General features: G+C 43.3%; 1 protein-coding gene across 1 annotated transcript in view; it reads left to right on the plus strand.

The window, feature by feature from the left end:
- Positions 1 to 15,616, plus strand: part of LGR5 (leucine rich repeat containing G protein-coupled receptor 5) — a 144,379-nt gene that overhangs the window by 103,271 nt on the left and 25,492 nt on the right. The window contains exons 5-11 of the mRNA XM_059683647.1: positions 426 to 641; positions 3,740 to 3,811; positions 6,865 to 6,933; positions 8,264 to 8,335; positions 12,872 to 12,943; positions 13,340 to 13,408; positions 13,549 to 13,620. Coding sequence (XP_059539630.1) covers positions 426 to 641; positions 3,740 to 3,811; positions 6,865 to 6,933; positions 8,264 to 8,335; positions 12,872 to 12,943; positions 13,340 to 13,408; positions 13,549 to 13,620 — 642 coding nt within the window. The remainder of the gene's footprint in view (positions 1 to 425; positions 642 to 3,739; positions 3,812 to 6,864; positions 6,934 to 8,263; positions 8,336 to 12,871; positions 12,944 to 13,339; positions 13,409 to 13,548; positions 13,621 to 15,616) is intronic.

The following is a 15,616-nucleotide window of genomic DNA, read 5'->3' on the forward strand; positions in this document are numbered from 1 at the left end:
AGCATGCTCAGTATGTTCAAAACAGTCTGAGGGACAAACACAAAGGCATGTATTTGGCTTGGGGCAAGAGGGAGAGTAGAGGGTGTCTTTTCACTTGGTGTCAGAAAGGAAAACTAAAAGATCCTCACCTGAATCTTTATACCTCTGGGGAGGCCACTTCGGGCATGAAAGCATGCTACCCACAAGCCTGGAAGAGAACCAAGCACCATGGAATTTTACAGCCGAGGGGACCTAAGAAGCAATGGCTCTCCTCTTGAGTGAGAAAGAGAGCTTAGCAAGAGAGCAAAATGCTCCAGGAATCTGAGGACCATGAGGGCCCCGGCCCGTTTTACTCATGTTAATCAGCATACAGAGGGTTTTCTTGCAAGGCCCGTGTTTGCCTGGGCTCTGCTCTCTTCTCCATTCTTGCTTGCTCTCTTCCCCAGGCGGCTGGATGCCAACCACATCAGCTACGTTCCCCCCAGCTGTTTCAGTGGCCTGCATTCGCTGAGGCACCTGTGGCTGGATGACAACGCTCTGACGGAAATCCCTGTCCAGGCTTTCAGAAGTTTATCAGCACTGCAGGCCATGACCTTGGCCCTGAACAAAATACACCACATACCAGACTATGCCTTTGGAAACCTCTCCAGCTTGGTGGTTCTGTAAGTTCTATTGATTTTTTTCTCTCTCTCTCTCCCTTTTAACAATTTCTAAATTCACTCTAAGACCTTGACCTTAAAATGCTGGCCCGTCAAACCTTGAATAGGGACATTTTAAGGGTGGAAAACCCCCTGAATCCCTCCCCAAAATGACTCATAAGTGTTCTAATTGTATAAAAGAATGAAACAACATTTATGGAACACCTGCTAAGTGCCAAGTACTGTTGGGCATTCAAAGATAATAAAATATGACCTCTCCCCATTGTATATTGTACAAGTAACCACCACACTGTACAATTAGTAAAAATGCCTTATTTCTGATAATAACTTATAATTCAGGTCAAATTGAAATATGCCATTCTTATCTATATATATAAAAGCATAAGCAATGGTTAGGACCAAATGACTGGAACAACCGGAACAACCAGCAGACCAGTTGCTATGACACACACTGACCACCAGGGGGCAGACGCTCAATGCAGGAGCTGCCCCCTGGTGGTCAGTGCACTCCCACAGCCAACCTCCCGCAGGCCCTCCCCCTGGCTGGCTAGCCCCCCAAATCAACCCTGAGAGGGGTGCTGGCTGGCCCACCTCCTGGGGTCCCCACCCCCAGCCGGTTGCCTCCCCCCCTCATAGACCTCAATTGCTGGCCAGGCTGAGGACCCCACCCGTGCACAAATTCATGCACCGGGCCTCTAGTTATTTAATAAATATTCTTGGCGTAGCTGGTTTGGCTTAATGGATAGAGCATCAGCCCATGGACTGAAGGGTATGGGTTCAATTCCAGTCAAGGACATGTATCTTAGTTGCAGGCTCGATCCCCAGCCCTGGTTGGGGCACATGTGGGAGGCAAACCAATCAATGTCTCTCTCACATGAATGTTTCTCTATATATATATCTCTCCCCCTCCCTTCCACTCTCTCTAAAAATCAATGGGAAAATATCCTCGAGTGAGGATTAACAAATAAATAAATACTCCGGAATCCCTACCAAGGAAAGAGAAGCAAGAATGCACCTGAGAGTGAGCTATGCATGTCTATACCTCCCCACCCATAGGTCTAGGTTCCATTGTTTTAGTAAATCAAAATGACTCTCAAGTAATAGTTTGAAAAATAACCAGTCTTCTGTAAGAGTGTAGAAATATGCCCCATGTATATAAAATATCAGTTGATGCTGATAGAGGAAAATAGCAGCTGCTTGCAAGGCTGTAAGATCAGTTCGTGGAAGAACCTGGACCAAGGTCTCTTCTGCACTATTTCTCCCTTCGCTTCTCACCCATCCACCCGCCCACCACTGCCTCCAATCATTTCACTTTACTTGACAGCATGTCTGTCTTTTGCATTGTATACTACTTTGAGAGCTCACCAGCTTTTTATTCATGTTTTTAGGTTCCCCTCAATCCCTTTCCCCATGTGTTGCATGTAGAAGATCCTCAATAAATATTACATATATCTCAAATGAACCCAACGCATATATCCTATCTAATAATAGACAAAGATTGAAATTGACCATACCTTCGCTACACCTACCATTGGCTAATCAGAGCAATATGCAAATTAACCCGCCAACAAAGATGGTGGTTAATTTGCATACGTAGGCGTGAAGCGGAGGAGCGAAGACTGAAGGCAGCTCCAGCCGGAGCAAAGGCCTGGGTCCCGGGTGCCAGAGGAAAACCAGTGCCAGCAGCCAGGGGAAGGGAAGGCCTATTGCACGAATCTTTTTGTGCAACAGGCCTCTAGTATTAGAATAAGAACCTTAGCCTGAAAGAATAACAAATTTTGGGTGATATTAACATCTTTCTAAACTGAATTTTACTTACAAACATGGTGCTATGGACATGCCAGAAGCTGGGTAGGTGCTTTGTTTTCTCTTCCACTAGAACAGTGGTTTTCAACCTTTTTCAGCTCCTGTCACACATAAACTAATTACTAAAATTTTGGGCCACACCAAAAATTATATTTTTGCCAATCTGACCAAAAAAATGTATAATTTTCATTTACTCACACTGACGGCTGTTGCTGTGTTTGCTATTGTCATTTTATTATTTGACAATCTAAATAAAAACTCATTAGTGCCCCTGACTAAATAGTCAGGTATTGCATGTTTTAAAACTTCTTGCAGCACACCGGTTGAAAATCACTGCACTAGAGAGAATAGATTTACAGAGAGCCAGCTATTCTTTTTCACGCTGTCTTCCTTAAGCTCAGTTTCCAAAATCTCTTTGGGACTTGATCCAGTTTTCAGTTATGCGCACAATTGCTCTCATTGGCCTTGACCTCACTGACTTACCATTGAACCAGTGGCGATAATTATACACACTAATAGTGCGTCAAGATAACTAATCTCCTTGGGCAGCCAAAATATATGATCATCATTTTCTGCAGTCAAGATTGCTGTTTTCTCTTACCCTGCGGCCCTACCCTGGGAATGTAGTCATCATAAGCCATCAGCTTCAACAAAAAATGTGCTGATACACCGGGACCTTTCCTCCACCCTCCATTTGTCCATGAGGGTCAGTATCTTTCTTATCTCCTACCTCCAAAAGCCATGCTAATTAACCCATGTGGGAAAATATGCTGAACAACCACACTGAACAACCTGGATTTGTTTTTATCAATCATGTTGCTCATACCTGATATCTCAACCTAAAAGGTAAAACTGTGACTGCCTATTAAATTCTAGGGCAGCGGTTCTCAACCTGTGGGTCCCGACCCCTTTGGGGGTCGACCGGCCCTTTCACAGGGGTAGCCTAAGACCATCGGAAAACACATATATAATTACATATTGTTTACAGTAGCAAAATTACAGTTATGAAGTAGCAACAAAAATAATTTTATGGTTGGGGGTTACCACAACATGAGGAACTGTATTAAAGGGTTGCGGCATTAGGAAGGTTGAGAACCACTGCTCTAAGGTATAAAATCATCTATGGCATGAGTGAATGGAGCATATAACCTTTTTACAAAACGTTAAACACAGCATTTCTTGTATGTAATTAGTGCATTCTTTAGTATAAGTTTCTTTGGATTTAAGCGATTGAAATGTGCCTAAGTTTCTATGTGCAGTGTGCCTTGCTGACTGTCAGTAATGTTCTCCTGCAGGCATCTCCATAACAATAGAATCCACTCTCTGGGAAAGAAATGCTTTGATGGGCTCCACAGCCTAGAGACTTTGTGAGTTGACCTTTTATTTGTTTCCCTTTTTTCAGTGTTTTCCTGAGTATTCTGAAGGAATCAAAACAGCCTTAAAGTCGAGATTGCTGTTTGGTTTGGTTAATGAGCTTTACACAGATATTCACTGCGGCTTTATCTTACACACAAACACACACCTGGCAAAGCTAAACAAGATTTTATCTTGATCTAACAAGAGTGATAAATTAGTTAGAATCATTAGAAGCTAAAGGAGATGCTTTCCACTGAGCAGAGACGATGTGTTTGGGAATGAGAGATATCTGTAATCCTATCAACAATAAAAATACACTTTAAAAAGAAGAATAAATTCTATCTTGTCCAGGATGCAGACCAGGCTGCACTCTGAGATGAACAGGTGTCTCATTAGGAAACAGCAGAGTTCATGCTAAAAGCAAATCTAAAGACTAACAAGTTATGGTGGCTACCATGCATTGAGTATATATCCATGGTCAAATATGGCACTGGACATTTGTCACACTTTCAATTAATCCTACAACTATCCTATGAAAGCAGACATTACTTTCCCGTCTTAGGCCCAGTGCTATTAAGGATTTTGCCAACATTACAGTTATTCAATAGCATAACTGGGATTTGGTTCCTTCTCTAGTTCAACTTCAAAATGCACGTTCACTGCTACATTCTACTTCCAAAGAAGAAGTCAAAAATTTAGTTTTGCGTTGTTACCTGTAATGAAACTAGAGCCCGGCCAGCTGACCTGACCGTAGCCTAGAGTGTATCCCAAAGCCACTTGGAGAAGGGCTTCCTATGGGCCACACACCCTGGCTGAGCCCTTCCCTGTGGAGTGGGAGAGCCGTAGTGAGGGCGGGGTGACAGGCAGAGCAGGCTCTGAGTGTGCCGGGGGAGGAGGTTGGTTCCAGCTGTGCCCCAACTCCAACCTTCATGTTTTTACTACTCAAGCACAAGAAACCACACAGGGCCACTGAATCGACGATGCTGGCTGTGACAGGACTGCAGAGGGGATACCCAGAGACCACCTCTGCTGTGGCCTTGGAGCCCCTTATTCATTTGCATACAGAGCTTAACAATTTGCACAGGATCAATTTAACTTCCAACTGGCTCTGCATCCACCGATTTCCTTCCAGACCATCTATTGTTCGTGGTCTTCCTGAGGCCAATCAGCACTAACAGCTCTCCTTCCTGGGTTACTTAAGTCACTCTGTGTTTCCTCCTCGAAGGGAGGAATCGTCCTCATAAGGAGATGCCAAAGATGAACTTGTCCAGGCAGGACTTGGATGTCAACTCAGTGGCATAGGCAAGCAGTTTCCATGGTGCTAGGAAAAATTAGAACTTCTTCCTTATCTACACAGAGCTGGGTGGGGGATCTTAGCAATGGAAAGCACCTTCGGTCCTTTTCAACTCAACAGGAACAAAAACAAGATGCGCGCTGATGGGTATTTCCGTAAATAGTCTCCCTCCACCCCCTAACCCCTCATGTTTAGCTAAGGACCCAGGATTGCATATAAATACCATAGAATAAAACATTTTAGGAGAAACTCCTGCGAGTCTTATTGAACCCCCTCCCCGCCCCTTGCCCATAGCTGAGGATCAGTCAATTGGTTACTCCCAATGTCCTCCTTTCTCTCACTAGAAATCCAAGTAATTTATAAGGACCCAATACTTTTTTAATCAGAACAGAGCATCTGGAGAGATTTACAAACAGGAAGAAAATTTATGTCCACAAAAGACCCAAGTTTCCTGCCTGCAGTATAGCTTAACGATGGTTTGTGTCAGACAAGTAGGAATCTTGATTCATGTCTAACTCAGTTAAATTATCTCTCTCTTAAAATTAAATAGCAGCTCTTTTCCACAGAGGAAGATCTAACCACATCTGATTGCCCGACCAAAAGGTTTTTCTGTGTCATCTGGGAAATCTGCCATTCCCAGAGACCAGGAGGCAATTACTTTTTCATACAAAGATGTAGCTATAAGGTGGAGTAAATCTATAAAGCTCGTCTGAGTAATGGAATTGAAAAGCCATTTGTGTCATAACAAATAGGGAAATTAATGATTTGAGATTGTTTGGCTATCCCATCTATGTGCATGAAAAATAATACAGAGCTTTGCCTCACATCATACTCCTGATCTGAATCACTATTTGTGTCCCTGAGAAAATTCTAGACCTAATGTGCTTCCTGAGAGGACCCTGCACATATAAACCTCTCCAGAAGCAGGTTGTCATGCGGACCTCAGGCTGTGAGGGACACAGGCACTCCACGGGAGCCAGGGACAGAGCAGCTCTCCAAGAGGGCCTCTCAGGAGAGACTCTAAAAAACAGGGGGAAGAAGAGAAGGGAGGAGGGAACAAGAAAGGGCATGTGACTCAGGAGCCCAGAGTAGTGCCCGTACAATCTGGCAGCTGAGTGAGCTAGGCTCAGGTGAAGAGCCACATTAGCAAGCTTTTAACACTTGGCCGAGCATCCCTCCTACTTGGACACTGACACGGCTCCATGTGCCCTCCCTTTTTTGAAATGCCCCTGTGCCATTGAGACTTGACTCTTTGAAATGTCTCATGATCAATCTAATGGCCATTTTAATGCGGAGACTTGTGGAATGGTGGTGATCAGCACGCCAGACAAACCTCTCTCCGTGAAGAGAAGGAATGCGCCCTGGTTGGTGCTGCTCAGTGGTAGGAGCGTTAGCATAGGAACCTAAGGGGTCTCAGGTTTGATTCCAGGCAAGGGCATGTAACTGAGGTGTGGGTTCACTCCCCGTCCTGGTTGGGGCACCTGCAAGAGGCAACCAATTGATGTGTCTCTCATGTCGATAACTCTCTCTCTCTCTCTCTCCCTCCCTCCCTTCCTCCCTCCCTCCCTCCCTCCCTCCCTCAATCCCTCCATTTGACTTCTCTGAAAAAGCAATAGAAAAAATATCCTCTGGTAAAGATTAAATAGAGAAGGAATGAGAATTTTCATCACTGATACTGCTCCATTGAAATAACATGTTAACTTTCCTAGTAAATGTAATATATATGAATCTGAAAATGAAAAACTAAAAATACTGTTTACTTACTTTCAGAGATTTAAATTATAATAACCTTGATGAATTCCCCACTGCAATCAGGACACTCTCCAACCTTAAAGAACTGTAAGTATTTAGGACAGACTTAATGGGAGATTCTATTCTTGGTTAATTTATTTTTTTTTAAATGTGACTTATAGGAAAAATACTTTAATTCATCTAAATGACAGTTAAGTACACTTGAAATATACTGCAATTGATTCTATCATCAGCAAATATCAAATAATCTTTTAAAATTTATAATGGATTTCTCTAATATATGTATATTAGAAAAAATAAATATATATGTATTTCTCTAATCCATACTTCTTTCCTAAGACATATTTCCCAAATATTTATACACTTTATAGATTCGTGCAGAACTGTAATGGAATTCAGTTATTTGATGAGCATTTTGAAAAACATTTCTAGGTTGCATGGCAACCTAAAATAAATGCATGTGCCTAGTGCAGTGCTAGATGCTGTCACATACATTATTTCACATTCTTTAAATACTTCATGACTCTTATTTAATTTAAGAAAAACACAATTTTACTAAAGTAGAGCTAACCTTCAGCTATTAGGTTGTGTATATTCTTTTACATACTATATTTAGTTTTTCTCTGTACCTAAAAAAAGCTATGCAAGCAATGTGCTAACACTTGGAAAGGAAAATAAGCCTAGAACCCATTTTCTGGCAGAGAGAAATAAGACACACAGCTAAAGGAGGTAGACAGCAGGGCTTGTTTATTAAAAAAAACAACAACCAGCCTTCAGGAGGTCCTGCCTTGGGAAAACCCACTGTGGCCTAACTGGGAAGTCATCGTTGTCGATGGCGAGGCAGACCAACCACTGCCACTCATCTCGTCCACAGGTCCGCATGGGACCCAAAGACTGCGCCCCTCTGCCACTCAGACAACATTAGCATCAACAGATGAGAATCAATTCGTTATTACAGACTCACTAAGCACCTTCCTTCAGCTCAGGAAATCCTGTTCTCATAAGGAGATTATTTAAATCTCCACCTCACTGCAGCTTAAGTCCATTTTCTCTTCTCCTATTTCAAATGGGGTCATGGCCTGTCTCCAAAGATGGTTCCCTCTGTCTCAAGTTGTTATACACAGTGCTCTATCAGATATTAACAGATGAATTTTCTTTAATAACACTAGATTGTAAGTTTCCATAAAGCACACTTATTATTTTCAGATTCTTTATTTTTCTTTCAAGATGACAGCCTGTGATTTCTTTTTCTCCTAGAGAGTGAGGGCATGTAAGTTTCAAAATGCATAGAGGAATTTAACCTGAGCTTCTAGTTACTAACGGTGCTGGTAACTGCCATGGGGAGAGAAGGTGAGGACTAATAACTAAATTTATCCCACACAGTATTTCCTATAAATTTTTTTTCTTCTCTTTCTAGAGGATTTCACAGCAACAATATCAAGTCAATACCTGAGAAAGCATTTGTAGGCAACCCTTCTCTTATTACAATGTAAGTGGCCATGGTTCTTTTTTATTTTTCCATCCTGAAATAGAGCATGCATTGTTTTTTTAAATATAATACAATAAATGGTCTATATGTGCCCAAGTTTTTTCTCAGTCAATGTAAGACTTAATACAGAGAAATATGTAGAGAGATGTTTTACTGGGTTTTAGCTAAATGCTGAAATAATATAAAAGATTTGTTTTTCTAAGACCTTCAACATGCATTGCATTATGCTTCATATCTTCAGATGCCTTTTCTCACTTCGTGATAATCATGTGAAATGCTTTGCTTCTCTCTATTTTATAAGGAATAAAACTGATTTTTAAAATGAATCCAAGTGTACTAGAAATGAAAATTGTTATATACAAACTAGAGGCCTGGTGCACGAAATTGATGCACAGGGGGTGGGGGTGGGGGGTTCTCTCAGCCCAGCCTGCACCCTCTCCAATCCAGGACCCCTTGGGGGATGGCCAACTTCCCTCTCACAATCCAGGAACGCTGGCTCCTAACTGCTCACCTGCCTGCCTGCCTGATTGCCCCTAACTGCCCTCCCTGGCAGCCTGCCCCCTCTGCTGGCCTGTTGGCCCCAACTGCCCCCCCCCCTCCGCCAGCCTGGTCACTCCTAACTTCCCCCCCACAGGCCTAGTCGCCCCTCGCAGCCTGCTGCTCAGTTGTTTAGTCGTCCCTCACTAACCCCCCTGCCGGCCTGGTCACCCCATGCAGCCTGCTTGTTCAGTCATTTGGTGATCTCTCACTAACTTCCCTGCCAGCCTTGTAGCCCCATGCAGCCTACTGGTTGTTACTGTTACTGTGATGGCATCCTGGACAATTTGCATATTCCTCTATTAGATAGAAGTCCTTAACAACAATAAACTCCAGCCTAAGTTGATGGTGGAGAATGAGAATACTGTTTTATGCTGTCTATATATATCCACTGATTGTCAAGCCAACCATGAGTCACATTTATACAATTACAAGCTAAGTTGTAATTCTAGAAATATACATATGTTTTAGAAAGGTGTATATGAGGATTTAGGTACCATAAAAGCACAAAATACTTACAGCTTTAACAAATAATTAATTCTACGTTTCACATTTAGCACAGACATAAGATTGATCATATGTAGATATACAAGAAGATGAAAATATGTTAGTATTGGGCTGGCTCTTAGTTAAAAGATACCTGGCAGATTTGGGACATAGGATTGGACTGAGGTCATGGGTGAAGGTGAAACCAAAATGTGGTGTTCGGAGTCCGAGTTCGTTGTCTCACAGAACCAAAGAATAGATTCACGGTCAAAAACGATTAGCAGAGGCAAAGTTCATTGAGGGATAGACGGACTTCCTGCCGCAGGGGGCAGCAAGAAGGGGACCCAAAGCAGGTTACTGGTGAAGCTTCTTTGTCTCAGGTTCCAAAGTCCCATGCCCCTTAAACGGGTCCTGGAAAAGGTGCAGCTGGTATTCCAAAAGCAGGCCAGTGTCCAGAGCTTCTGTTCCATGTTGCAGCTGGGTGTAGCTCAGCATCTAAGCTAACTAAAGTCTATTAGTCCATGTGTGCAGTCCTATATGGCCACAAGCCACATGGGCGCAGGGGAGTATATCCCCTGTGATAGGAGCCCAGTGTGCCAGAGAGAGAGAAGAGAGTGTGTGCTTCTTTGTCCAGGGGTAAATTCATGCTTGCTAGTTCCTGATTGGTCCTTTCAAAAAATTCTGCCTTAGCAACATCCTTGGGATTGATTATACACCTCACTGCCTTGTGATTGGCTATCTGCAAGTTGTCTGTCTTAGTAGCATCTACACATTTTAAAGCTCAGGTCTCCCTCACACACCCTTCTTTCCCCACCTTGCTGGGTTCCCCGGTTCTAGGTCCTTTTGTTTTTTCTGAGGTGCGGTCAGCAAGCTGTATCCTGTTCACATCTGCAAGGTCCTGTTATTCTAGGACTTCCCACTCTCCCCCTTCTCCCCACATCCCGTCCCAAGGTCCCGTCCCTGACTGCCTAGTCCTCCTGTCTCCTCAAGGCGTCTTGAATTTGGAGGAAGAGAGTAAGGACAACTGTTGAACATGACTCTAGGGGCACTTCTTGGCAGAAATCCATCCTGTGCCAACTTGATTGAGAGGCATTCTGGGACTGCATACCATTTGTCACAAATGAGCTGGAGTCCCAATTAGCCCTGACAACCAAGAAAAAAAAATACCATTCATCATTCCTGAAATGTTCTGACAGTATGTTGGAAAACTAAGGGTTTTAAAGTTTATTGCCAATAAACATTAGTCCTCATTAGAGAGTATTTACATAGTTAAGAGGTTGGCAACTTGCATTGCCTTTGCTTCTTTTTCCTAGCAGCTGCAGGACAGGGTATGTGTTTTTTAATCACTCTCTTGATATGCTGATACCACTTAAAGGGGACTAACAGTCCCCCAAATTATTAGTGCTCCTATCCAAAACTTGATGTTGACTTAATCCCTCCTCTCCTTGCTTCTGCTTCTGTTTCCATCTCTTGTCATTGCCATCCCCACCCACGACCCTTCCCGGATTCCCACTTTCTGTGAAGGCAAAGACTTCCTGTATCTATTGGCTACTCAGGCCTTATTTCTACCTCTGCAGTCCCATCCTATGCCTAACTTCCCATCCAGCTGCCCATCAGCCTCTCTGCTAGCAATTACCTCTAGAAGTGCATCAGTTTAGGCTCATCTCCCTGTCTACCCCACTGGTAGGGTCATCTCTCTTGAAACACAGCACCCATATTGTCACTCTCTTGCTGTGAAACATGCAGAAACTCAGGATTTTCTATTTACATTAAATGCACACTCCTTACCCTGGCTTTCACAGCCTTCCACGTGGCTCGGGCCAACCCTCCTGATCAGTTCCCCAAAGCTCTACTCAGTTACCCTACACATAGTCCAGACCAACTCAGCTAAATTCATAAAATGAACTTTCCCTTGTTTCCTTTGCTCCTATGATGCTATCTCTTCACTATACTTACTGAAATTTTGTTTTCCAAGGTTTATTTCAAGTGACATTTCCATGAAATTTTTCCAGGTCTCCTGAGGGAACTCCCGTCTGAGAACTCTATAGTTCCTTATTTGTGTCAGTGATAACTCTGCTAGGTATACAAGCGTGTGTATCATATCTGCCCAAGGTACACATATATGAATAAATAAGCACATAGTGCAGATAAAGGATAATATAATATTATGAGGCAAATTCCATTTTTTAGTCCCTTTTATGTTATGATAAGATTTGACCAGAGGATAGACTCTTCATGTAACATATAAAACTTCACCTTTATTTAATTAACTAGGGGCCCGGTGCACGAAATTCGTGCACTGGGTGTGTATGTGGGGGGGGGGGGAGTGTCCCTCAGTCCAGCCTGCCCCCTCTCACATACTGGGAGCCCTCAGGCATTGACCCCCATCACCCTCCAATCACAGGATCGGCCCCTTGCCCAGGCCTTATGCCTCTGGCCTAGGTGTCCGGCCCGGGCAGCAGGGACCCACAGCTGCAGCGGCCCCGCGATCGTGGGCTTCGCTTTAGGCCCAGGCAAGGGACCCCTAGCTCCTGGGACTGCCAGCTTCGACCATGCCCAGCTCCCATCGCTGGCTCCACCCCTACTTCCTGCTATCACTGGCCAGGGCGGAAAAGGCACCTGATTCTCCGATCATGGCTGGGGGGCAGGGCAAAGGCGGCCCCAGGGCCACCTTTGCCCTGCCCCCCAGCTCTTAGCTCCCCCTTGGGTTTCCGATCACTGTCAGTGGCAGGGGGCTTCTTCCTGCTTTCCCTTTCGCCTCCCTGCATTGTGCCTACATATGCAAATTAACCGCCATCTTGTTGACAGTTAACTGCCAATCTTAGTTGGCAGTTAACTGCCAATCTTAGTTGGCAGTTAACTGCCAATCTTAGTTGGCAGTTAATTTGCATATAGCCCTGATTAGCCAATGAAAAGGGTATCGTCGTACGCCAATTACCATTTTTCTCTTTTATTAGTGTTGATGCTACGCTTGCCAGCACCCTGAATTACCTTTCTGCCACTCACTAGAATCCACAGATGTTGGAGGCACAGGGAAATTTTTAAGTAATAACGACAGTCAGTTCACTTGCTTTTCTCCTTTGTAGCTATCATTCATATCTGCTGTCAGAAATTTTCTATCTTAAATAGTATGGATTTCTTACCAAAAGTCTCATCATATGAGTTAAAACACTTTTGAGGTTGCCTGAAACCACGTGATTGGGAATGTTATATAATACTAGAGGTCTGGTGCAGGGATTCATGCACTGGTGGGGTCCCTCAGCCTGACCTGCACCCTCACACAATCAAGGACCCGTCGGGGGATGTCTGCTTTGAGCATCTGCCCCCTGGTGGTCAGTGCCCATCATAGTGGCCGGTCAAATGGTTGTTCGGTCGTTTGGTCATTCAGTTGCTTAGGCTTTTATATATAGAGATAGTATAATCGAAATTACATAAAAACATTGAATGTACTGGTTGAAATTTGCCATTCAAGTTTTATACTAAGACATTGGTGCTTGGATTTTTTTTTTGCAGACATTTCTATGATAACCCAATCCAGCTTGTTGGAAGATCCGCTTTTCAGCATTTACCTGAACTAAGAACACTGTAAGTTTTTCTCTGACATATCACTTTCCCCTTGTAGGGTTGCTGTAAAAACCAAATGTATATTATAAGTTGAAGTGCTTTGACAAAGGGAATAAAAATTACCCATTTTTGCCTGGCCAGCATGGCTCAGTGGTTGACCATTGACCTATAAGCCAAGAGGTCACGGTTCGATTCACGGTCCGGTCATATGCCCAAGTTGCGGGCTCAATCCCCAAGGTGGGGCGTGCAGGAGGCAGCTGATCAATGCTTTCTCTCATCATTGATGTTTCTATCTCTCTCCCTCTCCTTTACTCTTTGAAATCAATAAAAATATATATTTTAAAAAGATATATTTAAAATTTTTTAATTATCCATTTTTATCTTCTCCCAATAATTCTCATGTATCCCTCCTTCTAGGACTTTGAACGGTGCCTCACAAATCACTGAGTTTCCTGATTTGAGTGGAACCGGGAGCCTGGAGAGCCTGTGAGTACTTGAGAAGGCTCTTGACTTTGACCAGAACAGGCACTGCTTTTAAAGCCAAACCAGTCTGAATGCCAGTGAATCAAAATATGTCCGTGTGATGCCTGAATAAAAGAGCTATATCTGGTTTTATGTTTCAACAGGACTTTAACTGGAGCACAGATCTCATCTCTTCCTCAAACCGTGTGTGATCAGTTACCTAATCTCCAAATGCTGTGCGTATCAGTAAGGCAATAACGCTCTGTGAACAGGCAGCTGCCATCTAGGGGTGAAGTGGCAGGCATTATTTCAAAAATCCTTTAAAAGAAGAGAAAGTTCTTTCCTTGCCCTTCTCCAGGAGGTCAGGCCTCCTTTCCCCCCTGTGGGCCAGGGAAGCGGCTCTCTGACGGGACCCTGGTAATGATGGCAGTACACCCTGTTTCCAAACCCCAAACGTCTCCCACTGGAGTCCAACTGGCACACATTTCCTTTAAGAAAATGGATATGAACAAGCCCAAATAACTTCCTTTCCCCCTCTAAAGGCTTTTCAGAGCAGAAAAAAATAGATTAAAAACCCACTATGGATGCCAAAATAAAAAATTAAGCTATTGGATGCACACAGACCTTGATAAAGGCAACCAAACATTCTTCCGGTATAGTTGTGGGTGCCATGTTCTAATGTTTCCTCTAATGGTTAAACTGTTTGCATATGTTATTTCTGTTGGCTTGGAGCTTTTTGCTCTGCCTTTCTTATGTTTTATGAAAAGTCGTTTATAGGAACTTGAAGAGCTTTGTTTTGACCTTCCATTCTCAGCCTTCTCCCTCAAATCCCACTCAACCCTATTATCGTCCTCTCAAGCATTGTTGGGACTTAGTGAAAGGGCCCTTCATCTTTTGCCATGGTTCTGTTCTCACGCAGTAGACATCTGCGGCCATTGAATGCCTGTAATTCCACCATAGGCTTTGCCTAGTAGCAGCGCTACAAGCAGCACTACAGATGTTAAGTGGAGGAATGGGAATGTCTGCCGTGGTGGTTCTGCCTTCCCCCATTCCCAGCCTGCATGTCACTCCAGGCCACGGTTGCTCAATGGATGGAGTTGCAATAACACCATGTGATAGCCTTGGAGTCGGGCAGTTATGTTTGAAGGAAAGGGACAGAGCTGATCTCCGCTTATTCACCCCACATTGCCCTAGAGAGATAAAAGTGAGAAAACTGAGAATTAGGAAACTTAAGTACAAGAAAGTAGCAGAGTCCAAATTTTAAACACAAGCAGTTTCATTGAATAACTAGGCAAAAGTGTATGTACAGTAGGTGGTGGAAATCATGGAGCCATCTTAGAATTCTCCCTACCACCTACAGAATAGGTATAATTATCCTCATTTCTTGAGGAAACTGGATCAATACCATGACAAGAATTTCACATCCTATAATTAATAAGTTGGGAGCCAGTATTTAAATTTCATCTGTTGCCTGGCTGGTGTTGCTCAGTGGTTGAGTGTTGACCTATGAATCAGGAGGTCACAGTTCCATTCTGGGCCAGGCCACATGCCTGGGTTGCAGGCTCAATCCCCAGTAGGGGGTGTGCAGGAGGCACCAGATCAATGATTCTCTCTCATCGTTGATGTTTCTATTTTTCCCGCTCCCTTCTTCTTTGAAATCAATAAAAATATACTTTAAAATATTAATAATAATAAAAATAATAATAAATTGCATCTGTCTCCACTATATCACACAGTAAATAGTAAACCACCCAGGTCTAGAACTGCATAAATGGAGGCTGACTGACAAATTGGTTATGCACAAAGACTCTGGGGTCTGTTTTTCTGGTTCAAGTCCAGTCTCTCTCTATACCAGCACAGTATCTTGAACAACTTGTTTATTCCTTCTCAGTTCTGTTTCCTAATCTATAAAGTAGAGGTGTAATTACTTTCTTCAGAGGATCATCATGAGGATTAAATACCAGCCCCGGGAATATTGCAAACTCTCAGGCAGTGTTAACTCATCATCTTGTTTCTCACTTCCATTATTCTTTCCTCAAGCTGAAACTAGAAAGGCTTGAAAATACACAAATACCTTAATAGCAGTATCTTGCCATTTTCAAAGCACTTCAACCTACAATATTGATTTGTTCTTCCCAACAACTCTGCAATATCAGCAAAGCAGGCATCTTCTCACTTAAGGAGAGAACTGAGAAAGATATCAATGCTTTGGCCAGTGTATCAACCAAGTAG

The sequence above is a fragment of the Myotis daubentonii genome, chromosome 2, assembly GCF_963259705.1.
Source record: "Myotis daubentonii chromosome 2, mMyoDau2.1, whole genome shotgun sequence".
NCBI lineage: Eukaryota > Metazoa > Chordata > Mammalia > Chiroptera > Vespertilionidae > Myotis > Myotis daubentonii.